Genomic DNA, 27747 nt, shown 5'->3' with positions numbered 1-27747 from the left:
TGTTTTTTTGTTTTCATTCAGTAACTGAGGATGCTTTGTGGGTCTGTATTGTAACAAATGATTAAAGATCACCTTTGAGAATAAGAAAACACATTTATTATTCCCTTATCCAGGTAGGAGAACAGTAAAGTGCAAAGGTCAACCACAGGTTCAGAAGAAAAGTTGTTGAGTTAAACATATAGTGGAGATTTTCTCCCTCAGAAAAAAAGTTTGTTTCACGGAATAACACCACTTTGTTAGTCACTCAATTATCTCAAGCATTCAACAGTGTATTAAACCCTGCTCGGACGGGATAAGTTTAATGCGGGGGAGATTATTTTTACCATGGGTTTCAGTCCCATCCAAATGCGCCATGTCAGTAATTATTCCAAAGATTGTCAGTAAAAATGACGGCAATTTTTACCTTGTGTAAAACGGTCTGAAAAAAATACCTCAGGAAAACTAGTCCCGTCTGAATACGACCCTCTGTATGGAGGGGCTTAAAGAAGCACTCTTAACACGTTTGTGTGATATCGATTTCTTCCTTAAGTTTCGTGTATAGTTAGTTTAGTGATATCAGGAAGCTACGTAGCACGCACATGGCAACAGGGAGGTGACTGCAGTGTGTAAATCTAGTAACCCCTCCCACTCCTGGTAGAATACAGAGATTTAGTAATCCTGTACGAATAGGCCATTTATATTACAGAGGTCCTGAGGTTAAAAATGTTTTACACCACTTTCCCACGTATAACTAATCCTGTCCAAATAGGGTTTTGTGGCCATCGTAGGTAAAAATAAACAAATTACGAGGGGTTAATTTGAAAAAAAATGTTCAGCATCCCTAACGGGTAATTTAATCATTATTATTAATTTTTTTTTTTACCTACAATGGCCCTAATACACCGTTTACCAGCAGGAGTATTTCACTGTTCTTTTATTGTGTGCCAAAGAGGGTCAACCAGGAGTTGGTTTTGGCACAGCTTCAACCTGAGAGGAGAGGCAGTCCAGAAAATTATAACTCACTCAGCCCTCCGTGGCACAAAACTGCAAACCTCTCACAGGTACATGTCTTGTGATGATGATGACATTATAAAAGTAGAAAACATACAAAACAGTAGTCGTGGCTCACTCTTTACAGTCGTATAAAAACAATATATTACATAAAAAGGCACATTGTGGCTTAAACTGCCTCCATCCTCTTATTTTCCAAACACATCACATCTCTCACACGGCACCTTAATATTAAAACATTTCACCGTATGCAACAATGAAGGAGAACACCATCCTGTGTTGCCTTTCCATTCCAACGCTGTGCACCACCTGTGCTTTTCAATACACCTTTCTTGTGTCTTTCTTTCATAAACTCTTTCCTGTTTCTACATTAGAATCTGTGTCACCAAAGACACTAATCTAAATAGTTTGGTACAGACAACAAACAGCCCTGGATTCCTCACATTTGGAGAAGTCCTTTTAGGGAGACACAAGGGAAAATATTCAGTGAGATGTACCTCCACCTAGTGGCTGATGTCTTTCATTACAGTTTATTTCCTCTGAAGTCTGTGCTTTGGGATGTGATGGAAAGTCATCCTTAGTAGGTCTGAGTGTCACAATAGTCAGATCCTGACCTCAGTTCAATCTTTCTTCAGTCCTCTCTGTGATACTCCTCTTAGGTTGCTTTCTTTGACTCCCATTCCTGTAAAGGTAGAAAACATGTAGGGGATTTTTTAACAATGCGAAAAAAGGTCATTATTCCAAGGAATGGATTTCAAATTACTGCAGGTGAAATGCACACATGATAAGAAATAAGCTATGCAAAAATATAAATAGCAATGAATTAAACAATTTCAGTTATGTTACTGTACTGTAACAAAGCAACATGCATGCAAACAAGCAAAACAACGTATCTTAAAAATATCTTCATTTTAAAATCCTTAAAGAAATGGCTTTACAAAGATATTTTAGGAGTAGAGCAATATGTTAGACTATTCATCTTTGTAAGCATTCTTCTTTAAAGTTTTTTAATGAATTATTTTCTAGACAAAACAAAACAGAAATGCCTAAAAAGTCTAAATAATTGAGGTTGAATGGCTGTATGGCAATGCAAAGTCGAATTAGTCAATTACACAACATCAATAAACTTTTTTTTGCAGCTTCATCTCAAACACACAATTCTCATTTTATCAAAATTTGAAACACAATGCTACTAACTACGGAAGATAATTCTTCTTGACAATGTAATCAAAGGTCCAAGAAAAACATTGCATGCAAACTGTTCTCATTCGCTAAATTGCCCAGACCGGGTGGTATCATTTAGGTAGAAATACTGTAAAAAGCATAAGTAGCTAAGAGCAAAGTAACATCATCATCATCATCATCATCATCATCATCATCATCATCATCATCATCATCATCATCATCATCATCATCATCATCATCATCATGTGTAGTGAAAGAATCCCATTTGATCATAATCACTCAAAGCACACCCACACATAACAGGCACTTCATGTCCGAAGTGACTGTGTGAACACGCGCAGACTGTCTCTCTATTTCTGTCAACTGTGAAAAGCCATTAGATGACGATTTGATTCTGCTGTGATCCTATCAACCCCCTGTAAAGCCTGAGAGAAAAATCTGTCCATAATGACAGCCTGAGGAAAAATGACTGAACTGAGAGTTACTGTTACCTTTGCCTTCTGCATGACAGTTCCTGTAGAAGCATAAACAGACGGAGGTCTCCGACGCATCTCTGCGGCACAGTTTACTGGTAAAGTCTCACAATAGATATTCTGTGTCTTTTTGCTGGAGGCCTGCACAAAAAGAAAAAAGTACTGACATAAATTAAAAAGATGTGCATGCTGGCAGGTGTGAATGTAAGCGTGTTTGTGTGAATATACCTTGAGTGAGGGTTTAGCCTCAGCAGGTGCACCCAACGCTCCACCGGCCAGGCTCTTCTTGAGGTTTTCTTGGACCTGAGCCAGCCGGAGCTCCAGGTCCACCCTCTCCGCTTCTTTAGCGCGACAGGCCTCCTCCAGTTGGGACACGCGCTTGTTCAGGGAGGACTGCCTCCTCTCTACGCCACAGAAATACAGCAACACCAGACACAATGAGACTTGAAAGGTGGATTTTGATGTTCTTTAAAGCAGTGTTAAGTCTTTCAAAATGGAGCACATTTGAACTATTGGGATGGGAATGGATACAATTGTAATGATACCAGTCCCATTATCGCTTCTGCTTATCGGTCTGATTCTGTATCAATTCCCTTATTGATTCCTGATCAATTGCCTGTGTGAAAAAATAGGCCTACACAGCTTTTTAGCATCAATGCAACTGTTTTATTATGAGTCTGAACGTTGCAATAAAATGAGAGAATATTTGTACAGCTTTCTTTTTTTATTTAAGTTTACAGGTTTTTCAAGTAATAAATCTGCTAAGGCTCCCTTTGTGGCACGAATATAATTATAGTGCACCGCTATGGACCGGTGCTTCAACTGTGCCATGCAACTTTCCAGCAGCGTAGACGCATCAGCTTGACGTCATTGTTTTGCAATGCAAAATTGTCAGACCCACATGTCGGCATTGATAAAAGGAATTGAGAAGCTCGGAGGCATACGATTCCGGTACCAATTTGTTTCCGGTTTCCAACTGGAACCGGTTCTCGATTCCCATCCCTACTCTGGTACGGCACTTACTGCAAGTACAGTTTTGGTGTACTTATACTTGACTTCTGCTTTACACATGTGCTCCATTTCACTGCACACAGCAACTACTTTTACTTTACTACAGCTATACTTCTCACATTAAGATTCTAATACACAACCTATGATGCGTTTATAATTCAATTCAATTTTATTTATATTGCCAAATGATAACAAAAGTCATCTCAGGACACTTTACAAACTAGCTAAAGACCTATGATTTATTTATGATTTACATAGACCCAACAATTCCCCCGTAGAGTACGGTGGCAACGGCAGGAACAGGCAGGAACGTCAGACAGACCCAGCTCTGTGGAGGACGGACGTCTGTCTTGACCGGAAATAATCATACCACCTAGTCATAATCATAGTGGTACATTGTTTAAATTGCCCAGAAATGGTAAAATGACGCTATAATATAGTAGATAATATTTGAACAGTGGCAGGGGGATTCTGCTGGAATTTTCATATCATTTTTGTTTAGTAATGAAAGCAATTAAATGTTTTATTTATCCCTGAAGGGAAATTGTCTTCTTCCACGGCCCTCTAATAATGGAGGTCAGAGTGCAGGGTTGGATACAAAGCAGGGACAGAGAATGTGTACTTGATGTACACGGCAAGTCCCTCTGTGCAGATGTATACGCAAAACAAGACTTACACACTGACACTTTTGTTTTGGAAGACGTGGTGCCCCCTTCATTTGTCTCTCCAACCAAGATAATCAGCAGTAATCAAGGTACATACAGTAGATGCATGTATTCATTTCGAGACTACAGTAACAAGTTTGGATACTAAAGAGCTGCAGAGTTGCATTGGAGCTGAACTTGGTAATGACTGAGAATTTGGGCAGTGTCTGCTGTGTGTTTTGCTTTGTGTTTCCTTACCAGAGGCCGTCTTTAACTCTTCCTTCCGCTCTCTCTTCTCTTTTCTGAGCGTCACAAGTGCATTTCGGATCCCATCCTTCTCTCTTTCCAGCTCCTCTTTCTCTTTCAGGTAGCGCTTGGCATCCTCTTCAGCTCGCGTTTTCCCATACCTTCCATACTGGTTGGCATCTGGGTGGAGGTGTCAGAAGAGAGCAAAGGTGAAGGGCCAAATGCGCAGGGGTTATGGGAAGGAGACAACACATCTCAAAGCGATCTTTCTGCCTGTCATTATTAATGTCACGCTCCCCACATGAGGAGTATGACGCGATTCCTACAACTCGCATAAAAGCGTAGCACGTGAATTTGACATTTTTTCATAATTTAAAGAAGGAGCTTTTGGGGGAAACAAAGATGCGATGCATGAATACAACACACACACACACACACACACACACACACACACACACACACACACACACACACACACACACACACACACACACACACACACACACACACACACACACACACACACACACACACACACACACACACACACACACACACACACACACACACACACACACACACACACACACACACACACACACACACACACACAGAGAGAGAGAGAGAGAGAGAGGTAGAGGTCAGGAGGCAAGACAGCGGATCTAATGTGAGTGTCCAATAAATCTCAGGTTACATCCTGAAGCTCTCAGCCATGGAGAGAGTCGGCTCTTTCATGTGTCAGAACATCCCAGTTAAGGCCTGTGAAACAGCACTGAGCACTGAGACGGCCAACCATGCAAATATCACGTTTCTAAACTCAGGACGCTTATCTCCTTTGTTTGTATGGCAGGGGCCAACTGACACAGAGGAGCAAATGGGAGAGGCAAGTGAGGAGGGAAGAGATTATGGACAGAAAGTGAGAGGATGATTGAGAGGAGGGAGGATGGGGAATATTGAGCCAGATAAAAGCTCAAATTTTATGACTGTCTGCAAATTGGTACACAACTGAAATGACTGTATGAATTGTGTAAGCTACAGCAAACATAGAGCTTTGCAATCTAACTCCTGCATGATACGCAACTATCTTACGAGGTGCCATCTGTATTATTCTTGTTTCCCTTGATGGTCTGCAGGCTGCTACCCTTCTTTTATTTATTTTATATTGAGAGAGACAGGTGGAAAGCAGTGAGGGGTGTAAAGATGATACGATACAGAGGGGAAGCTTCTCAAAATATTTGGTCCTGCTGGATACGCTACGGATCAATTCTTCTATTCCGATATAGACCTTTTTAATGGAATTCCATGCTAGGCAACAGCCTTGGCCCTTGTAAACTTCCTGTCAGCTGATGTCATTCACATACACCACAACAGGAAATAAGTGATATGTTTACAACTTTCAAAAAGGTCTATAGAACATTGTGTGCCACTTTATTTCCTGTTTCCATGTATGTGAATGACATCAACTGAGCAAAGGCTGTTGTCTCGCAATGGAATTCCATTTAAAAGATCTGTGAAGATAGTCCTAATATTATGAGATAACCACAGAACATGGTAAACCCTATATACTCCTCAGTGAGCTTCTACTACATCAAGACTACATTCAAGCCAGCAATTATAGTTAATGAGAATAGGCTGAGCATCACTGGAGGTAATGCAATGTCTCTTTGGAAAAAAAAACACCCAGCTAGACACTTACTTGAGCCTGTTCGTTTGAGGGAGACTAAAGGTTTGGTTCTGTCGGAGTCGCTGCTGGAGAAACTTGAGCGCCGCTTTCCTGGATTCCCAGACTGCTGCCTGCGGTTCTCCCCTGACTGGGTGGAGTAGAGAGGGTGTGGGGGGAAATGACAGATGTGGGGAGGATGCACACAGATGGATGAGGACATAGGGAAAAAGACGACAAAGTTAGTATATTAGCCTAAGCCAATAAACTAATCTTCAGATTTATTGGTTTGAGTCCACTGAGGTGTGTATGTTTGTGGCGGGAGGTGGTGAGAGGCACATGTTTAAGTGCGTGTCAGTGGGGTTAAGAAAGGAGTTTACAGGCTGTAAAACTGCCATGACCTCTTGCCTTCCTGTCACCAGTTTGATTGCTTTTTCCTTTTTTTGGTCTTTTTCCCCCCTCCTGTGCCCACACACTGCTTTACTGGTTTACAAAAAGCTGTCATTGATAGACATATAACAGAGCACTGTCTGTCTGTCCAGTGACTGATATGGAGTGTCATATTCAGACAGGGACGGTCTAACAGCTGCACACACACACAGACACGCAGTTTCTAATCTTACCAAATCAAAGTAACACATTACACAAAAGGTTTAACTGAACTTGGAAGATATGTGTGTGAGAGTCTCAGCACCTGCATGTCCTCACTGGGGACCTCATCATATGTTCTGGAGTCTGTGGAGGTATGGCTGGAGGATGTGACCCACCTAGCATCGGAGAAAAAAAAAGAAATAAAATCTGTGTGAAGTTCAATCGTCACTGCACTGGTCAGTGGCCTTGCTTTGACCTCGTCCCCCCCATCTCTGTCTCACTCACAGGAAGGAATGCCGCGCAGCATCGCGGATGTTAGCAATGGTTTCCACGTCAACGTAGTCGTAATGCAGTGACTCCGGATCTGTCGCAGAGCCTGTCTCTGCCAAGAGGACACCAAGCCACCTTCCGAGTTCCTCAGAGCTGCTAGCCTAAAAAGAGTCATAACAAACCAGCTTTGAATGTTGAAGTGACTCAAACATTTAAGTTGCATACTATAAGACTCTGGAGCGCTGTGTTCGCCACTAGGAGCGACCCCTTTAAATTACACAAACTTATTTGACCTATTGTTAAGATGAAAATATTGATTAGTGCTGCCTTAAAATAAGTTGCTTTGTATTTTACCTCAAGAGCAGCCACCTCTGTGCTGTTTCGTAGGATTCGGAAAGCAAAGGGATGTTTGGGTCCCAGCCCTGGGAACACCTCACAGCCGTGGAGAGGGAGAGAAGGTAGGGAAGTCCGAGGGTCTCCTTTGTCATGGTAAAAGTGCAGGCAGCCTCTGTGCACACAGCACCACTGTTCCCGCCACACCTGATTCACCAGCAACGACAGGTAGCCTGCACAGAAAGGAGGGACAGAAAAATTATGCATCTGCAAACTCGAAGACATAGAAGAGGGACAGTTAAGTGCGGCCTTACCTTGACGAGGGTCGCTGCAGGACGTCCGGGGATCTCCGAGCCGAGGGGGCTTCTTCTTAGAAAAACTGATGATACGTGTGATTTTACGGCCCGCAGCGAAAGCTCCCCGTTTCACCTTGCCTACATCAAGAATTTAGGGATTAACGGTTGCGTTTTGTGCAGATTTATGTTTGGCATGTTGAAACTATAATCCATTTCAGGTATGTAAAAGAAAAAGTGGGTTAATACATGTCACTACACCAGTGTTCAGACCATGAGGCAGAGGCACTTTTAAAAAGCTAGCAAGTTAACATGTTTTGTCAAGCAGCTGTTGTACTGATTTGAGGCTGCGCGTGTCTCTATCTCACCATTCTCTCTGCAGTTCTCTCCAGTTGACACACCTACGCTGTCTGAGTCTGATGTGTTCCTCTCTGCGCATAGCCTCTGAGGAAAAAGCACACAAACACAGGTTTAGACTTTCGGCGGCAAAGTCCTACAGAGGACTTGTCAGCCGGCCAGATTCAAGATGTTAATTAAGAGCTAAATAACTAAACATACAATTCATAAACAAGCTCACATGTACCTGCCTCTGGATTCTTTCATTCTCTCACTTAACACAATGAGTCTGATCCTCTTTCTGTTTTTAATACCAACTCTACAGTATGGCGACTCCTCTCTCTTCATCCCATGCTTTAATCCATAATAGGGCCTTCTGCAGTCTATGTTCTGACAGGTTGGTAAGCTTTAAAGAGGATGCGCCTGTTCCAACACTGACTCACCACCAAACCTATCATTGTTGCCTTAACACCCAATTATGCTACATATCTCCTCTTTGTTCTGCAAGCCAAATACAGGCATCACTGCGTACTGTGTCAGGCCAAACAATTTTTTAAGAAAATTGATGGTGACAACACAATTGCTGCTTCCCACAAACTTTTCCTCACCTTGGCTGTAAAGCTAAATCATGTCTTAAAGATAAAAATGACAGGGACGTGCTGACACAAACATCATCTCTCCTGCACTTACCTTGTCGAGTTCAGTTTTTCTTGGAATGAGGGGAGACGCGGATTCCTCAGGCCCTGCGCTATGACCGCTCACCTCTCTGACAACCTGGGGGACATTTTACACATCAGTCTCGACTGAATGCTTCCTTTTGGGGATTGTTTTTGCACATAGTCAAGGCCACATCCAGTGATTCAGAGACTGATGGCTGTGTTGCAAGTCTGTATTCCTGCGAGCAAACATCATTTCAAAGTGTAGCTCACCCTAAGCCATCTGTGGGCCTGCTCCTTGCTTTGTACTGCCAGCACCAGTGCATCTCCATTGGGTAAGGTGAACCGGAGCTCATGGTGCTTTCTCTTGCTGTCTTTGGGTGCATACACGACAGTGCATTGGGGCAGCAGCAGGTCCACATAGGGACACGTGTCTTTGGAACTCTTATAGCACTGTAGATAGGAAATTGAAGAAAAGAAGTTATGTATGTGTCCTGAGTGCATGACTGCATGCTTTCCTGGAGATTTAATTGAATGTACAACTTCTCACCTGGAGTCTGTTCTCCCGTATGACAGTGAGCTGTTTCGCCCACTGGCCGAAACGTTTCTTGCGCAGCAGGAAGGCACAGATGCGACAGTCCCTGGCAGGAGGCATGGAGCTCTCATCTGACGGCCACTGATGAGTGAGCCGGACGCCAGGGCTCCTCTCTTCCTCGTCCTCATCGTAGGATTCGTAGGAACTGCTCAGAGCATCAGAGTCGTTGTCTGAGAAAACAACAACACAAAAAATAGATGTTTTATTTGCTGTAAAAAAATACTTATTTATCCTTTACTCCCATTAATTTTTTGAGTAGCTTTGTTCTCAACTCACATGAGTTTTTGCGGTGTGTGGTTATGCACGTAGTGGGGTAGTTGTTTTCAGCATCTTCATACCCATCCTCTATAGAGGTAGGAGGACTAGGCCTGACTGGAAATGGAAGGAAAAAAACATCCCTAATGACTCCTTAAATCTCACCGTGTGCTTAATGCAACTTGTACTTTGTAATTACTGACTACAGTAAGAGGTTTTTACAGTAACATGACACTAGGGGTACTGAGTTCAGAAGAGGCGGGAAGATGCTGACCTCGTGTGATGATGTATTCTGGCAACTTGCCCGGACTGAGGGGCACTGCCTCTTCGTAATACTCCTCAGGCGGAGGCGTTGTGGGCAGAGGGGGAGGAGAGTCAGCTGAGTGTGGGGCTGGCGAGTCTGCACAGCTCTGCTGAAGGAAACACACAAACATAACTCTCAAAATTCCCTCTTAACCATGACAGATTTCTTTTTCACAGCCCTATAACTAGATCATCAAAGAGATACAGAGTTAAACCCTCAAAATGATATCCATAAATTAGGCACATGGGCTCTGGGTGGGTCTCTAAATCTGAACTCTTCCAACAGCTTGCACACTGATGAGAATGTGCGCATGGGAAACCCCCACAACATGGAATACAATCCCTGTTTTTCTTTTGCTTTTCTCTCCACAAGTCATTTAGAGGTGTAATAGTTCTCTGCAAAGTTGGATTTGGATGGTGAGTGCTGAAAAGATGGCCGGCAAACAACATACACACAGCAACATATGCAGCATATTGGACACTTGCCTGTTTCAAAGTGTCACTTTGTGTGTTCTTGTCTTCTTTCACATCATCCGTAACATCCTTTAGGTCTCCGAGCTCGCAGTCTATAAAATAAGACAACAGACATTTAAACTCTGTAAACTTGTATAAAGAGAGCATGATAGAAGCAGCTTATTTAAATAGATAGGTGAACATTTTACACAACTATGAAGGAACTCACCAAATGTCTCAAAGAGGGACTCTACAAAGCTGGTGCCATTTCTGTAAACTGCTGAGTTCATGTAGATGTAGTCTGTTCCTGAAACTGGAGGCAAGAGACATATTAACCCTTTAAATGGAACTTATTATTCTCATTTTCATGTTTATACTTGTTTTTTTTGTGTATTTGCTAGAACATGTTTTAATCTAAAACATTTAAAACATTCTTTTTTTTCGGAAAAAGCCCAGTCGGCTCTGATTGGTCAGAGTTTCCAGATCTTCTGTCATTGCAGCTGGGCTGTAAACAGCCCTGTTATGGTACTTTTACCTATATATCATATAGTTGTAACATCACAACTATACATAAGTCTGGACGGCTCGTTTAAAGACACAGTTTCTGAATACAGGCTGTGTGTGTATTTCTATGTGGATTGAGCATTTTGATACTTTCACAGTATTTATATAGAACCTCTATCTGCTTTATAATAAAAAAAAACATTGCAATATGGGTCCTTTAAAATATCAAGTGCATTGTGCATTTTTGTTATATACAAAACCCTTCTCAGATTTTAAACACAGAGAAAACAAGAGAATAAACACAAAGAAGACAGAATTCACTTTATGAGTCTTTCCTCCTCTCACTAACCTGATGGCTGTATCTGCTGCAGGAGATTCCACACAGAGGTCTTCTTCTCCTGTGTGGAGGAGCTGAGGTTCTCCTGGTCCAGCATCTTCAGCAGGACACCCAGCTCACTCACCAACACCTCCATCGCTATACAGAGGGGGGAGCAAAAGGTCAGGGCGGCATGGGTTCAGTATCAGTAGAGAGGGCAAAGGTCAGACTGTCCCGTCTAAACAAACCAGAGGGATGGATGTCAAAGAGCGTCTTTCTGCTTTGCTTTCACTGTCTCTCTTTCATTTTCTGTCACTTTGCTTCACAGTTTGTCAATATCAATCTGCCACCTCATCACACAGTATCCCTGCTCTCCTCCTCTCTCTGTCACTAGCCAGACTAAACAATGAAAAAAGGCTGGAGTGACAGGAAACACTAATTGCTCATTATCCAGAAGAAAACTGGAAACGAAGCTACCAAAAATAACATCGCATACACAGAAAAAGAACAGAAAATGTCTACACAAGGAGAAAAGAAAACCAGTGTTGTGTTTCTGCAGTTTCTATTGCTGGTTCACAAAGTGATCAGCCCAAACCCACATTTCAACCAACTGTCTCTTTCAATGCTAAGACGGTAAATAAAATATGCTGCAAAGACTGTAAAGTTGTTGCAATTCTGACAAAAAGTTCCACTTGACAGAGCTCAATGCAGGCACAATGTACCAACAAGCAGAGTCCTGATCTTTAGCCCCACCTCATGCTCCAGCAGCATGAGAGGCGCTGAAGCGTGCATGTTGCTAGGTTCAGCCACAGGACAGCTGCTGAGCCAGAAAAATCTTTTGTCTGGTGGGCAGTCATAAGGCAACAAGTAAACAAACACTAAACAGGCATGCACACAAAAAAAAAGTAAGACACAGGAACGCTAGCATGATGGATGTGTATTTTATGGAGCGTGTCAAAAGTGAACTTCTGTGCACCTGTCAACAAGCCAGCCTGTTGTGTGGAGGTGCCAGCCTGTTGTGTGGAGGTGCCACACTGCAGAGCATATTAACGAGTTTAGGACTCAGGTAGATTTGTAACTCTGACATAGCAATCTTTTTTGTAGTCACAACTGACAGGTACAAACTCTTGATGATCTGAAAGATGTATGTGGTGTTTGTAAATTATGTGAGTTCTACATTTCAGATTGCTCCCACTCCTTAAAGACACACATACTTTCCTGAGGTGGGTCTTCCTTTGGGCTTCACAATGCCCTGCCAAGGCCACAGTCAAGAGCAACAAGAGCTACAGTAGGTGTGTTTGCCTGTGTCTGTTCAACCACTTCTTTATGAGTGTGGTTTCCTTCTATTGTAATAAAAGCATGCCTGCGCTTGGAGAAGTGGGCATGAGGAATGAATTTGTGCAGGGACCTGGAATGTCTCCTCATTAAGATTAAGATTCACCCAAGGGTAATAAGGATGTGGGGGTGGGAGCTCATGAAAGTGGGATGTTTTGGCCTGATGAGTGTTGTCTCTCTGCCAGAGGTTCCAGCTGTTTAGATTCTGGCTCTAGTGAAACGCTGGGCTTCCCCTAACCTAGTGGAAGACAAAACTTTATCCACGGCATGACTCATTCACAGGCAGAGAGAAACTGAAATTAACACCAGTCAGCATTAAAATAAAATATAAATGATAAATGAAGGCGTTGCTTTCAAGGAGTTAGAGTGAAGTAGGTCAAAGCGCTCATAAAACTATTTCACTATTTGACTCGAACCAGCGCTCTAGAAAGCTTATTATCTAATTTGACGATTACAGCGTTATTCTGCTCGTGCCAAAATGAGCAAAGAGGAATTACTACGTAGTATTTGGCATGAGAGGCGCATAAGACCACCCTTAAATCCTCAGCCTTGCTTTTATAATCAACACCACACTACTCACATAAGCTCTTCTCACACATCTTAAACAGCACATGATCCTTCCAATCTCCGCTGTGTTTGTGGAGAGTGTGATGTGCGTCTTTGATGTCCTTAAAGGTAAAAAAAAAGATTGTGAGCCCTGCACCTGAGGGAAACTACACACACGCTTGCATAAGATAATAATGCAACATGAAAACAGGTTGGATGTGGTTTGATTGAAGTCACATCAGGGTGAAATTAGAATATTTTCCCCTAAAATAAAGACAAACCATATAATTAAAGGGAAAGTCCGGATTTTTTAAAGTGGAGTTGTGTGAGGTACTTATGCATCGTCAGTGTACGGTAGATGGCCGTTTGCACCCCCATGGTTTGAAGAAGCAGGCACAGTATTGCTGTTCAGCTAAATGTATTCAATCAAATCAATATCAGTTACCTTGCATTCAGACAGCGCTGTTTAAGTTTACGCATTGGGACCGAAAGCCGTTCTACAGTATGTTCTCATGAAAGCCACCAGACTCCCTTGAGAAAAGCAATGATTTTACCTAGCAGGGCATGGGAGTTGCTGGTCTACCGCTGCCTTGATCAGTTAGTTTGTTTGTTAGTTTTGCTATTTCCTAACCTTTAAACACTAAGGTTGCACAATAAAACAAACAAACTGACCAATCAAGGCAGCGGTAGACAAGCAACTCCTATGTTCTGCAAGTTAAATAACTTTTTATGTCAATGGAGTCTGGTGGCTTTGAAGAGAGTATAGAGAGCACAGAACAGTTTAAAATCCCCCAATGTAAATTTTAACAGGGTTGTTCAATGCAAGACAAAGCTGTGAAAGTATTATAAATATAGCACACAATTAATTATGTCTGTACTCCTGACTGCTTCTCCAAACTGGGGGAGTGCAGACGACCATCTATAGGCAATACACTGAACACAGAAGTGCTCATACAACCCCAATTCAAAACTTCAGAACTATCCCTGTCTACATAGTGATTACTTTTGAATCCATGAGAGAAAACATCATGAAACAGCACAAAAGATGGGTGCAGCGGGTGCACCATGCAGGAATGTGTAGAGCTATTCAAAGCTCAAACATTTACCTCCTCACACTTGTCTGACAATTGCTGTTAAACACTAAACACATTCCTCACCTTGTTAATAGTGCAAGACTCTGCAAAGTGTGTTTGTGTGAGTGTGCATGTAAATTGAATCATAGAGAGAGAGTTTGTTTAACAGTGCAGACCCAGACCTTTAAAAAAAAGAAAAAGGCTTGCTTTAGCAGAGCTTCTGTACAATTTGTTTGAGGGAGGGAGGGGGGCAGGCAATGTCAGCAAGTTGAGCACCTGTGCTAACATGTCCAACAAACCCTGATATGAAAAATAATGTGACCTCAGGTGGGTGCACAGCTTTTTTTATTTTACTCCCTCCTGTTCATGCCAAGGGCTTTTCTTTATGCTGAGCTGACTTATCTTGCCACACATTGCACACTCTCACACACAAACAGCTAACCTCAAAGTATGTCGAAAAGTGACAAAATTCAGTCATTCTGCAGCAACTCTGTTTCACAATATTGTTGCGAAGACACATTCCAGCTAATCACACGAGAATTTGCATCCCACAAAGACTCTTTAGTGGCTCCAAAAATTACAATGTTTCACTACTGAGTTGGGACCGCTTCTTTCTCAACAATTCAACATAACTGCATTTCTTGGTATTTTAGCAAGCTGGCACAAAGTAAACATCAACTGATGTCCTGCATTCCATCTCATGTTTACAACATCCATACAGCCTGTTTTTTTTCTCATTGTTCAGTATCTTTACAAATCATTCTTTAGCTTTAGATACCTGCTGTGTTAACATCCTGACAAAAGCTACCAAGACCTCCCTTCAACACTCACCCTCGACAGCAGTGGATGAGAGTCCCACCATTTTCCAAGGTTGAGAAGGAGACAAACCAGGTCATTCATACAGAAGCAGATACTACAGGAGATACTCCTGAGTCAAAGCCTCCCTGTGTGCTCCGTCTTGTGATGTCTTTGTAGTGGAGGTGAGCTATAGTCTGCCCACTGCTGAATTCACACTCCTTTTTACCTCTCCCTTCCTCCTTCTGATCTGTTATCTCCCTTTACCTCCCTCCCACTCTGTCTCCCCTCCTTTCTTTTCTATCGGGGGTGGGGGAGATTGTGGTGGTACTGTGTGTGTGCGTGTGTGTGTGTGCGTGTGTGTGTGTGTAGCCCTATTGAATCCCCCTTCGCTGTAATCCTAGGGATCGTATAGCACCTGGGAAAGGCTTGCTGTGTAAACACGCACATGCCGACTAATAGCTAACTCACATTCTGTATTCCTTTACATTCCTTCTCTCAATACATTATTAACCTTTAACTAGTTGCACATAAAGGCTGCCATCAAGATGATGCCAGTGAACCCATTGACATACCAGATACAGTAAGGCATTGTACTGCTACTTGACATTATAATTTTTAACATGTTTACTTTCTGATAAAGATACCAGTAAAATGTTCCCAGTGAAGCTGACGCTGCACGTGGTAACCACTGTATTTGAAATTCAATTTATGGGAAAACATAAGTGAAAGATACAGGGGAGATCGAGTCAAGTCGTGTGGAGAGGAGGTACAGGCAAGTTGAGACTTTTCAGAGTTACACGTGGATGACTTGTTGCCTTGAGGCAGAGTCCTGTGCCTGAACACGATGCGACACGCTGCTCTCAATCACAACAGGGTACTAATGCTGCACAAACAAGCCTCCAAGCACACACAGATGAATACACAACCAAAAGGACAGCAATGTGGAAACACACACAGACACACACAAAACACACTGCTTCTCTTAAGTAAAGGCTTTTATTGAAAATTGGCTGCAGAATGAAAACAGTGTCAGTTGGCTGTAGAGCTGCCTAGTGCACAATATCCTAGGACCCCGTTTTGTTCTAAACTATGGAAAACTACTTAGTTAACAGATCACATTGTGGGAAATGTGGTTATTCAGTTTCTTGCCGAGTCAGATGAGATGAACCAGTAAGATCAATAGGAAGAGGGTTAGCTTAGCTTAGCACAAAGACTGGAAGTAAGGGGAATAAGGTAGCCTGGCTCTGTCCAATGGTAATAATGTACACCAAGCAGCACCTTTGGCATGGTATTCCTTCTCAAGGAAATGACTGCTCCCAAATAAAGAAATTGTTTGGCAAATAACCCCCCCATAAAACCACATGTTGTTTTTATGCTTCTGTTTTTGTAAAGATTAATAAAAAGAAAGGTAGAGATATTACGTGTGACCTGTGAAGGGCCTAAGTTGACCCCTACAAGGCCCAAACATTAGGGATTTTATTCAAATGTATTTTTAAGACATGTTTAAACTTCAGTTACAGTGGGATAGCCTAGTTGGATATTTTCAAATTTCCAGTGTGCTTTTGCAATGACTTTAGGTCCACCTCTCTCTTTTAATTTAGGCTGAGCATGAAACCAGTCTACTGTATTTTATTTAAAATATTTTATTCTTATTGTATTGTACGGTTTACTTAACTGTACAGCATTCTGGTCGACCATTGGTCGTTTAAAATGTGCTCTGTAAATAAAGTTTGAGTTGAGTTGAGTTGAGTTGAATGTGTAGACAGTGTAGACAGGAAGTCCTTGTACCATCTGATTTGATAAACAGGCCAGATAGCTTCCCTGAGGCATCACTAGTGTTTCCCAACTTTTCCAAAATCCTTCTAGCTGTGACAAAAGCCACAGACACAGCCTGATGGAATTGGTTATGGCCTGACAAACCACTATTCACTGTGACGAAATGTGATCTCTGACCTCCACAGCAAAGCTGTAAACTCACACAGGACCGTGGATGCCAGAGGAGGGACAGGAAAGAACACAGTGTTGTCAAAAACATATCACTTTTCTTGACATTACAACTAGGTACAATAGCTCTCATGCGTCTGATGTATTCAGGTAACCGCTAAAACCTGATGGGCTATTAATCTAGAAAATAGACGCATTTTCCATTTTAAAAGTGAGCACCACTAATGAAGTCAACAAAACAAAACCTAGTTATAACCACAACACTGTTAGACGAAGATGCTGTGAGAAACTCAAACCAAAGTACCATCTCTGACTCCACAAGAGATCAGTATCTAATGAAAACTGCTGGGCTTTTTCTTGGAAGTCTCCCCTTCCTTATTGTCTTTGGACATGTTGGATATACAGCCATTTCCCAACCTGATCTGACATGAAAGAGCTCTGCAGGTTGAAGACTTTGAGGTGTCCAGACACATTGTGGTGGAGTCTTTCTTTGTCTCATCACTAAGGCCGGCTAAACAATATGACCCAGCAACTTTGAAAGGAAATGAAAAACATTTTGCTTTTGTGTAAAAGCACAATCTTATCTCATGTTAGGTGACTCAAAGGAGAGGTTTTTTTTTTAGTTAAGAGACAGCAGGGTTTGAGTGTTATCTTCATGTCGTGTGAGGGTTATCTAAATACCACCATCCAACTCAGTCATCAAAGCTGCACCGCATGTTAAAAGAAATTGCTGAATTCTAACATTTACAACACATGAAAAAAGAACGGATGTCACATCTGTAGTTCAAAAACCCACCAACTTATCACATCCATTGGCTCTTTATAGATCAGCCATCACACACCAACAAAGGTGAGGTAAACCAGATGAGCAGATGTGCTTGAGGTTTTTTAATTACATTAAGAGCTGTGCCAACAATGTCGTCTCTTACCAGCCTGTGCCCTGTCATGATGAAATCTCCTCCCACTCTACTCCTCAGATTCCAGGCATTTCCCAGGTCTGACTATTCTCCTCTCCCCAGCACAAAACATGTCTAGGCATTCACTAATTTGTATGAGCCCAAGATAGTTAAACAGAGACAGTATTGGTTTATTGGTAAGATGATAGAAATAAGTGAAGACTGCAACTGTGACCTCACTGCTTTTTGCTTGTTTGACCAGCATATTCATCTTTTGGGATAGGATTTGAGATGGCTGAAGAAGCCTGATTAAAATATGCAATCTTAGGGCGCACTCACACTGTCCGTCCGTACTGTTCCCTGTGGGCCAGGCCCGTTTGTACTCACACTGCCTGGGCCTCGCAAGAATGCTTCTTGCCTGCTTATACATCATCACGCCGTAACACGTCAGACACATAGTCCATCCTTCTTTTTTCTTTGTCCTAACAGGCGCACATAAAATGACGTCAGAACCGCCGTAGGCCTCATGCTCGTACACGTGCACACGCTTGTGCTCGTACATCTGCAAAAGAGCCCACCTCTCCCGAATGGTCTGTGGCCGGGAAGCGTGCCGCAACTAGGCGCGGTACGGTTGCACTCACACTGGTCAAACAAACTAGACTTTACCCGTGAAACCTGTTTGGGTACGGATGGACAGTGTGAGTGCGCCCTTAATTCCAATTTCTTAAAGCTTAACAGTGGATCCATTAGTTATTACTTTGGGCTGATTGTATTAGTTTATTTGACAGGGATAACGCACAGCTGCTTAGCAGCACTAGAGTTAGCTATAAGATAATTTTCATCTGTAGTCCCTGGGCAGGAAACAGAGCTAAAATCTCTGTTAATATAAAAAAAAGTAATTTAGCTCTGTATCAAGCTACTGAATGCGCTTAATAGCATCTGCTACATTCCACCGCGACCGACCTAAAATTACCAATTGAAGCAGAAGAGTCTCTGAAGTAGTGTCAATGACTGCTCATGAAACGTGAACTGAGGCAGCCATGATGAAATACGAATCAAGAGTCTCTTACTGTATTGCATATTTATCAGAAACGAGTGTTTTCAAAAACATGTTTTAGTGTACTGTTTAGCTGTAAAATGAGGAAGTTTGCCCGGTCGGTGAGTGGTGCTTGGTTTTGGTGCGTATGTGGGATTTGACCACTGTACCTACCGCTCCTAAGCCAAGTACCTACGGACAGAGCTACTGCCGCCTTAGCCATTTTCAGCCAAAATGTCCTGTTGCAGCACCTAACAACTGATAGATGAACAGAACAGGACATTTAGCAGCTGCGACTTAAATAAGTAACCATTTGCTAGTAAGTTTGCCAAGAGATAAGATAATAATATGTCAGTTCCCACTGCCACAAAATTCAGTTTATTATGTGTGTTTAATTGTACTTATCATGACTGGCATTATACACAAAGCTGACATTCATGTTGCTTTTTTTGTTTTATAAATTTATAAATTATATGAGATTTCCGGGACTAACAAATGAATGGAAGTCTGTTGGAAAATGATCATCACATGCAGCAGATACCCAGACACCATGACAGAAACCCACATGGCAGGTAGCATGTCAAATATACATCAAGCTTGCCGTTATCAAAGCAAAGATTATTTAGGCTCGGATAAGTACTGAAGACCCTTAAGAGACTTATTTTGATTTTATTCTGCATGCTGTCAACAGAACACATTTCCTGTACTACATCAGTTAACGGGTTGACCAACTGCATGGGGATGCCCCATATGCCCCCTATAGAGATAGACTTCCTCCCTCTTCTGATGACATCACTTATCACCTCCGGCCTTCTGTTTCCTCTTCCTGTCAGCTGACCCACTCCCACTTTTACTGTACCGTCTCCGGTGACCCCATTCTCAATGCACCATCTAGATCCTAGGCTAGATATAATTCAACCTGCCTGCTGCTTCTACAACTGTATTTCAAGTGGAAGACAACATAATGGAGCGTCTGAATGTGCCATTATTGCGAAACCTTTTTTTAGCTGCTGCAGCGAGTCCCACTGAGAGTCAGAATTCGTTTCTCATGGCTTTGACATGTACATTCATTATGTGGATGGACATTTTAGAAAAACATACAACAATAAACACACATACATACCAAATGCTCAATGCTCAAGCAAGCTGAAGTTAAGCAGCAGGTGAGGAGAGCATGTGGAAAAACTTATTTGGTTTAAAGGAGTCGTAAAGGTATACAAATTGAGGGGAGAGGGGAAAAAACATGTTGTCCCCACTGTTTTTATTGTAGGTGCTTCAGGTTATCATAAAATACAGCAAGAATCCCATCCCACACCGCGAGATACTCACAAGTGTACGCGCACAAATACAATAAATTCACAAGAGTTGGAAATAGATGTTTTGAGTTTCTGTGTTGACACACGAGGTAGTATTCTGTCCTAGTTTTTTACTTCAGAACTATCTGGCTAGTATGTTGACTTACAGACTGACATTAAGCTGATTGCTTATTGAAAACACCATTTCATAATCTTAAATAAGGCCAAACCTAAACCATTTGGAGCATGCAATCCACAGCACAATTACTTCTCATCCTTCCATCCTAGTTAATCTCTCTTAAGTAGAGCAAGGTTTAGGTTAAAAAATAATTACCCACTATCTTTGCAAATATTTGTAGACGTCGTTTAAATGGGTGTGTATGTATCCTGCAGTCACTGCCTATAATTAATTTCTATCTTAAAAGTACATCCTTACTCCTTGTAATTAGGCCACTCTAACGAGCTTGTCACAGAGAATGATATCTACTCAAAGTCATTGGTCCGCTTAAGCGGCTGGGATGTTTCCTTGGTGATGGAATGGGAGAATTATGGGTTTGTGCACTCCCACTCACCTGTTTAAGCATTAACTGGCTTTTCAAGGGCAGCAATGGAGCACAGAAGCTTTTGATGTTCAGACAAACACACACACACTATACACCCACAGCTACCCATGGCTTCACTGCAGTTGAGTAATCTGGGAAGCAGTGGTGATAGCGGGGAGCTGCTATCACAGCAAGAGAATCAAGGGCCCCAGTTACAGGTCAGGTTAGTAAAGCAATGCTGCTCGTCTTCCCATCTAACATCATCTACGTTTATTCACTGTGCATTTTCCATTGTTTTAATAAGCTGGAATTGGATTACATGTCATCAGTTTAGTAATGGCCAACATTGTCCCCACCCTTACCAAAAAAGAAAACAGTGGGGCCTAAATGTCAAATTCCCCCCTCCTCTCCTTGTAGTCCTTTACTTCCCTCTTATAGTGTCAAAGCTATTGTATCGTCAAATGTGCTTGTTTAGCACTGTGACAGATTGTATATAAAGATGGACAAAACATCGCCTCTTCCTCCCATTGCACAAAAGTGTATACAATTGCCTCCAACCAATTTTTGGAGCCAGAGTCTGCACATTAGTGATCGGACCGTGGAGCTCCGGATCAAAGTCACCTGCCCGCCCAATCGCGAGTCAATTACTGTCAGTCATGACTTATGTTCTCACAAAACCAGAGATATACTGTACATTTTTGACTCAATGCTAGCAGCAGTTGGGGGTTTGTCGCATTGCTCAAAGAAACCTCGACAGTGCCAGTCCGTCTCCAAGTCACTTCTAAATTGCAGAATGGTACTTTACAACAACAATTTAAGTTTCTCTGAGATGCACCATGAAGTCCCGTTGGAGCCCACACACTTTACTGTTATTTGCAAAATGTTTCTACACCAGTGGCTTCAGGGAAGCAGGAGCATTAAACACTTTGGCAGTAGCCATGGTTTCTGGAAAAGTATGGCTGTATATATATACTGTGTATATATACACAGTATATATATATATATATATATATATATATATGATAGACAGGCAAACTCTGAGGGGGATTTCCCCGTCTTATGCATTATGGGATGGGCTCCCCCGTGATCCTGAACAGAAAAAAACAGGTATAGAAAGCAGACAGATGGGTAGAAGTAATGGAATAGTAGTACTGGCCAGGTGTTAACAGTTACATCAGGGTATTTCTCAATATGGACTCAGGTCAAAGGTCACAGAACTGACCATGATGTAGGGGATGTCCATCTGCTCAACCTTCCCCTCTTTCTCATTTTTTATCTTCTGCTCTCTGAATTATTCAGGTCTGAGATGGCACAGAGGGCTTGACTCAGCCTGCTGCCAGACAAAGGCTCTACAGTGCAGTCAGCATTATTCAGATCCCCTATCTGCCCTGAGTCCTATGAGATCACCACAATGCTATGTCTCCCTCACAGAAAAGTATTCACACACTGAGAAAGATGCTATTCTGCAAGTGGAAGCACTGCTTAACTGATGTTGCACAGACATGGGTAATATACAAAGGACACACACACACACACACACACACACACACACACACACACACACACACACACACACACACACACACACACACACACACACACACACACACACACACACACACACACACACACACACACACACACACACACACACACACACACACACACACACACACACACACACACACACACACACACACACACACACACACACACACACACACACACAGGGAAAAAAGAGAGGCTTTGTCTCCATTTTGGATTTTTTTTTCGTGTTAATGGGATTTTGACCGCAGCAAAGCGCTGTCTTCAGTTGTTCACCAGGACACACTTTGCTGTTGTCTAACTCTAGCCATCATTTAGAGCATTAGCTCATTTTGTGGATGTTCTGAACTGAATTTGTGTTTCTCTCACAGTGAAAACTTTGTAAACTTGAGTGATGAGAGTGACAATTTACCACCTCTACCTCTTCAGAGGGGCCAAGAGCTTTTCCTTTTAAACAACAGTCCCATAAAACACTACATGCACTTCTTTTAGTTTCACTGACAAGGGCTGAAACAAAAGCGCAAAGGATAGACCTAGTTCCTGTAAGGTAATTGTTACAAAGATATCATATCACATACTTTTTCACAAATGCTGAATTTGTAATGTGCATTGTACACTATCAAATTATCAAACAACAGACTTTTACAAAATCTCCTTGTTCACACATACTGATACTAATGTTTTTAAAGGATCAATTATGGCACACTGTAGATTGTTATCCAGGAATTCTGTTTATCCTTGTCCCAGTGTATACGAGACTCACATTTTGTCAGTGCTATATTTACGCATACATTGTACTGGTGAAACGGCGAACCTGGATGTATCAAAAAATTACAATTCTACACAGGTACATTAACATTTATTAACATCATATATCAGTGCTAAATCATGACTGTTGTCAAGTAAAAGGTAAGGAAAGTTTGGTAGTAAAACTGTAGCCTATATTCTGTCTCTCCAATACATCTGAAATTTCACTGTGAATATATTGCTTGTACCTGTATGCATGCACACCCCAGGCAGAGTCACGTTTCACCCTCTGCAACAGAAGAAAACACCATATTTCGAAGTGTCAGAGCTGCTCGCTGTAATGTTGTGCAGCATATCACCATGGAAACCCCTATATAAACAGCTGTGCACACAATGGCCATTGCCTATACACAATGTGCACATACCCAGAAATACCCTGCACATATCTCAGACATATGAAGCATAATGATCTTCTCATCTCACAAGGGTTAAAGAGGGGAATTCCACTTCTCTTAGGGCTGGTCCACAATCATCCATGATTTACAGTTCATGCATGACGGGGCACATAGACTATATCATACTGTATGTAATATAATGTGCTTAATGTATGAGCGTCAGTATGTCTGCATCCTCATTTTATGTCTAAAATCTCTTGATAAAATCTGATAGATCAAACAACATTGGGGAACTTATGAACCTTACATAGCCTATATAATTAAAAACATATACGGAAGGGAGATTGCTACTCATTATTATAGCTGGTGTTTTAATTGGTTAGAATAACATAGGATTTAGGAAGCACTGCAGAGAATAGACCAGAGCTTTACAACAGAGTAGAGTGAGGCCAAGAAATCCACACAGACATACATTTAAAAATCAAATCAAAATATGTGATTTGGTTGTTTAAATAAAGGTGAACATTGAAAGGTATTGCCCAAACACTATATAATAAGGGTAGTGTTGAAACAAACTAAATTTTTTGTGAAGGCTACCGTTTCCTGGGCCCCTTGAGACACTGGAAAGCTGCTTTGTATGATAGCTTACCAAACATGACATTCTATTTAACACAGTGAAACAGTGACTGGAAGGGTACTGCAACAGTAAAGTTTAAGCAACAAAAGGGGACAGTTGGGGTTAGACATCAAAACAACTTGGTTAGGATTAGAAAAAAATTGTTGTTGGGCATGAATGCCGGTACCCAGGTGAAAGTCTTGAGTATTTCCATCTTAAATCTGGACTATGACAGCATCACATTTTAGTTACATTAGCTAAAACTATAACTATGACACCAAGGTTTTAAAATAATTGAATTGTCCTTTGATAAACTTCTATAAACTTCTATAAAAGTAAAATTACTTCCACAAACTCCGCTTTTGCTGTGAAAATGCCTATTACAGCATACACAATAAGTACCAGAGCATAATTAAATGCACACACAGTGAGGTCACTGACCACTGGCGAGATGACGACAGCAGACTGCATTTTAATTGTGCTTTTTTGCCCTGCTAACCCTGTACCCACGGAAACCATGTTTTCATTCAACTTTCAACAATTCAAATCCTTTTTTGCCCTCAACCTCATTCTTCATAAGCCTGAAAACTTAGATTTCTATAATGAAAATGCAAAATTGTTACTCAAAACCACTGATTGCTTTTGTATGTGAAGGACAAATGTGAGGAGAAAAAAACAGATTCCCCACAAGCATATTCACACAAACACACAGGTTCTCTTTTCATAGATTTCTCAGTGGAATGTGGAGGCGACTATCTCACTAGAGGAAAGACATGGATGGAGTAGGGATTTTATGCACATGCAACAGACATGTGCTTACATGAGCAGTTTGTTACATTTATGAATCTTTGTGGAGTTCTTAGCAGATCACTGTTTTATCCACACAAGTTCTTCCATATGCTCCCAAACATCCTGACAATAGCCACAATTCATCATATCTGCTGGGCTAAATCACAGACAATCCCATCACTGCAATGCATCTCTGTGGGGACAGCCTCTCCCTCTCACACCCACCTGGTGCTCTGCTTCTTGCAGAGCACACTGAGGCAACCGTGAAAACAAACCTTTATTACACTGCTTCTCCAGCTGACTTATTGGCCTCATATTAAGAAGCTCTCATCATTCAAGCTCATACCTGCCTCTCATTAATCTTACCAAGTTTGATATCTGAACTTACTTACCTCCACACAGCAAGCTATGACAGTCAGAAAAGGAACACAATAATCTTTGAGACAATTAACAAATCAAGTCAAAGCTTCACAAATGTGATGGGCATGATTCATAAATTAACAATTTTTATCACTCAATTTTACAGTTCTTTTCAGCTTTAGGGAGATTTTTTGCATCTTTTAGCTCATCTTTTTTAGTTTTATGGATAGAAACCTTGCTTTTGGTTCACTCAACCTAATTTCCAGCAGCAGCAGCAGCAGCAGCAGAAAATAAAGTTATTTTAAGCCTTCAGCGAGAAACTGCTAACAGTCAACATTAGCAACTAGCTAGTCAACATAGTGGAGCGTTTTGCTGCTAAATAATACTACTCACATTTATCAGGAGGACACAAACACAAATCAAAATGAATGTTGTTACTTGTATGCCGTGTGTGTGACGAGGCAATTGTCTGCCAACAAGTTGCCATAGCCGAAGAACAGGTGATAACATGTCTGATGTCTAATCAAGGGGCAGCCTCCGGTGATGAAAAATGAAGGAAATGCAGAAGTGCCAAAAAACTGCTGTTCCTCTAATGGCCAAAAGCAGGTCAATCCCAACAGACCCCCAGGTTAAAATGCCATCTTTACAGCAGAAGTTAACACGTTTATAGCCTGGTACAGTTTTTAACTATTCATGATTGACAACTCATACGGTGGTGATTTTTTTTACAAGTCACCCATTTAAATTAAATTTGGGCTTAAAGTTATGCATAATTAAGGGCTTGGCTGTTTTAGTGACAGGTGGGTGCCATCACAGGACACTGTAGACTTCATTAGGCCCCCTTATCTTCATTCAAGCTCTACTTCTTTGCCCATTTTTTGATTATTGGAAGCAGGCGGCATTAGGCACAGCCAAAGTGACGACCCATATTGAGCTTCACTTTGGCTCTTCAAAAACCTATGGGTGATGTCACAGCGACTCCGTCCATATGTCTTATATGTCTAAAATGTTTACAGCTTGCTTCTAATGTCCTAAAATCAATTAATGCAGCTTCACGTGCGACACTACTTATTATGTTTCTGTCTGTTGTTCAGACAAAATAAATGATTGGAAGGCTTCAGTTTGTGAACGACATCTGTCCTTATTTTCTGACATTTGTAGACTAAACAATTAATGATAGAATATCATTGCCTGTTGCTTTATTTAAGACAAATCAAGGAGAAGTGATTTAGCAGCAGCCATTTAGAGGATGTAAACAGTAGGGTGCTCCCCAGGGATCACCAGCCGTCACCGTGTGTTTTCTCCTGTGGTGCTTAAACAAACACAAAGCTCATATAGCTAGTCAGTCAAGCAAAATTCCTGTTTTTATGTGTGTGTACAGAGAGAGAGATGGGAGTAACAGGCAAGGATTTGTCCCAACCTGGACAAGACCTAAAGATGCTTTCTTCTTTGGATACTTTGTGTACACACCAAACTGACAAGGTGTAGAAGGATGGCAAATTAGTAAATCATGTATAGGAAAGGCAGAAGTGATATATGTGACTAAAAAAAGTAAATGTTTTACTTGACGGCAAAGAGGCTTTTAAAATCTGCTGGAACTAAAAGAAAGTACCATGTGTGCAATTTCCTTTCACCTCTAGTCAGTTGAGTGAAAATGTCCATTAAGTTGGATTTTATAATCACTCTCACATGCTTACCTGCCTGGTGACCGGCAAATAAGTCTATGAAAAGCACTAAAGTCTCTACAGCCCCCAAAGCAGTAACATGATACAGCAACATCAGAGTTGTATAAACATATCAAACAAACTTGCCTGTAAACTGAACTCATAACTGCATGTTTGAAATGCTGAGTTGGGTCACACCTTGCCATGTTAATGCTGTGACTTCTAACATTACCCCGAAGCCCACAAGGGAGGCAAGTGTATTTGTTTTCAGTAACAATGTGGAAAAATGTTGTACTGGCAGGGGGGCAACTGCACCCCTCCCAGAAAAAAAACACACATGGTATGGAAACACATTTAGTATTTTTTTGCTATTTCACCACAAAAGCACTGGAGCACTCCAAAGATTTCTCTGAAGAATGCTCTGCTGGTAGTGTCCAATATCAAACAATGATAACCATGACCACCTAATCTCCAAATATCTCATCCAGATATTTGACTTGACTCAGGGTGAGTGGGGTTCACTTTCTATAACAACAATCAAACTTTAGATGAACACTTGGTTCTCTGCCTCTCCAAGCAGCTGGGGGTGGGGGAGACCACAGCAACACTGTTTATATGTTTAAAGTGCACTACCATTGTGCCTTCTTAGGTATACAACAGGAGGGGGGATTACAGGGAAAAGGAAGTGTTTCAGACAATTCCTGCTTCTAAGAGTAAACATTAGAAAAAATGAAGTGCCATTAGGACAGACATTTAGAAAACTCTAACTTTATGAAACCAGCAATAATCCCATGTCCCCAGTAAAACTCGGTTTGACAGCCGCATAAAACGACCAATTAACACATAACACAATCATAAATCCACCTTTGCAAACTGCACAAAAGAGGCAAAACACTCAAAGTATGCATCGCACCAGCTGATCTCTTTTGTTACAGTGTTTTTAAGTGAAGAAAGTAAACTTACACTCCGTGCCGTTTCTTTCCATTCTGCTGGTGATGCTGTCCATGTGAGAGCTGTTGAAATGTAATGCTGGTCCATGAGAGTGTGTGAGT

The 27747-nt window shown here is 41.6% G+C and overlaps 1 protein-coding gene across 4 annotated transcripts; it reads right to left on the bottom strand.

The window, feature by feature from the left end:
• afap1l1a (actin filament associated protein 1-like 1a) lies at nt 1-27747 on the bottom strand. 4 transcript variants are annotated; one of them, XM_083915205.1, is made up of 20 exons: nt 27659-27747; nt 23120-23160; nt 11148-11273; nt 10524-10607; nt 10328-10407; nt 9813-9951; nt 9560-9655; nt 9239-9453; nt 8962-9141; nt 8723-8806; nt 8065-8140; nt 7718-7837; nt 7425-7636; nt 7086-7231; nt 6904-6976; nt 6246-6360; nt 4562-4729; nt 2877-3052; nt 2667-2789; nt 3-1672 (listed from the first exon to the last, which is right to left on the bottom strand). In XM_083915205.1, the coding sequence occupies exons 2-20, from the start codon at nt 23127-23129 to the stop codon at nt 1646-1648; spliced, it is 2250 nt and encodes a 749-aa protein (XP_083771331.1). In that variant the 5' UTR covers nt 23130-23160; nt 27659-27747; the 3' UTR covers nt 3-1645. The 4 variants fall into 4 exon arrangements, with proteins under 4 accessions (XP_083771330.1, XP_083771331.1, XP_083771328.1 ...); XM_083915204.1 differs by lacking the exons at nt 23120-23160; nt 27659-27747 and adding an exon at nt 13030-13091 and having other exon boundaries at nt 1-1672; XM_083915202.1 differs by lacking the exons at nt 23120-23160; nt 27659-27747 and adding an exon at nt 14900-15067 and having other exon boundaries at nt 7-1672.

Source organism: Echiichthys vipera (assembly GCF_963691815.1).
Source record: "Echiichthys vipera genome assembly, chromosome: 6".
Lineage (NCBI taxonomy): Eukaryota > Metazoa > Chordata > Actinopteri > Perciformes > Trachinidae > Echiichthys > Echiichthys vipera.
Note: the sequence above shows the minus strand (reverse complement) of the source record. Positions and strands in the feature narration are given on the sequence as shown.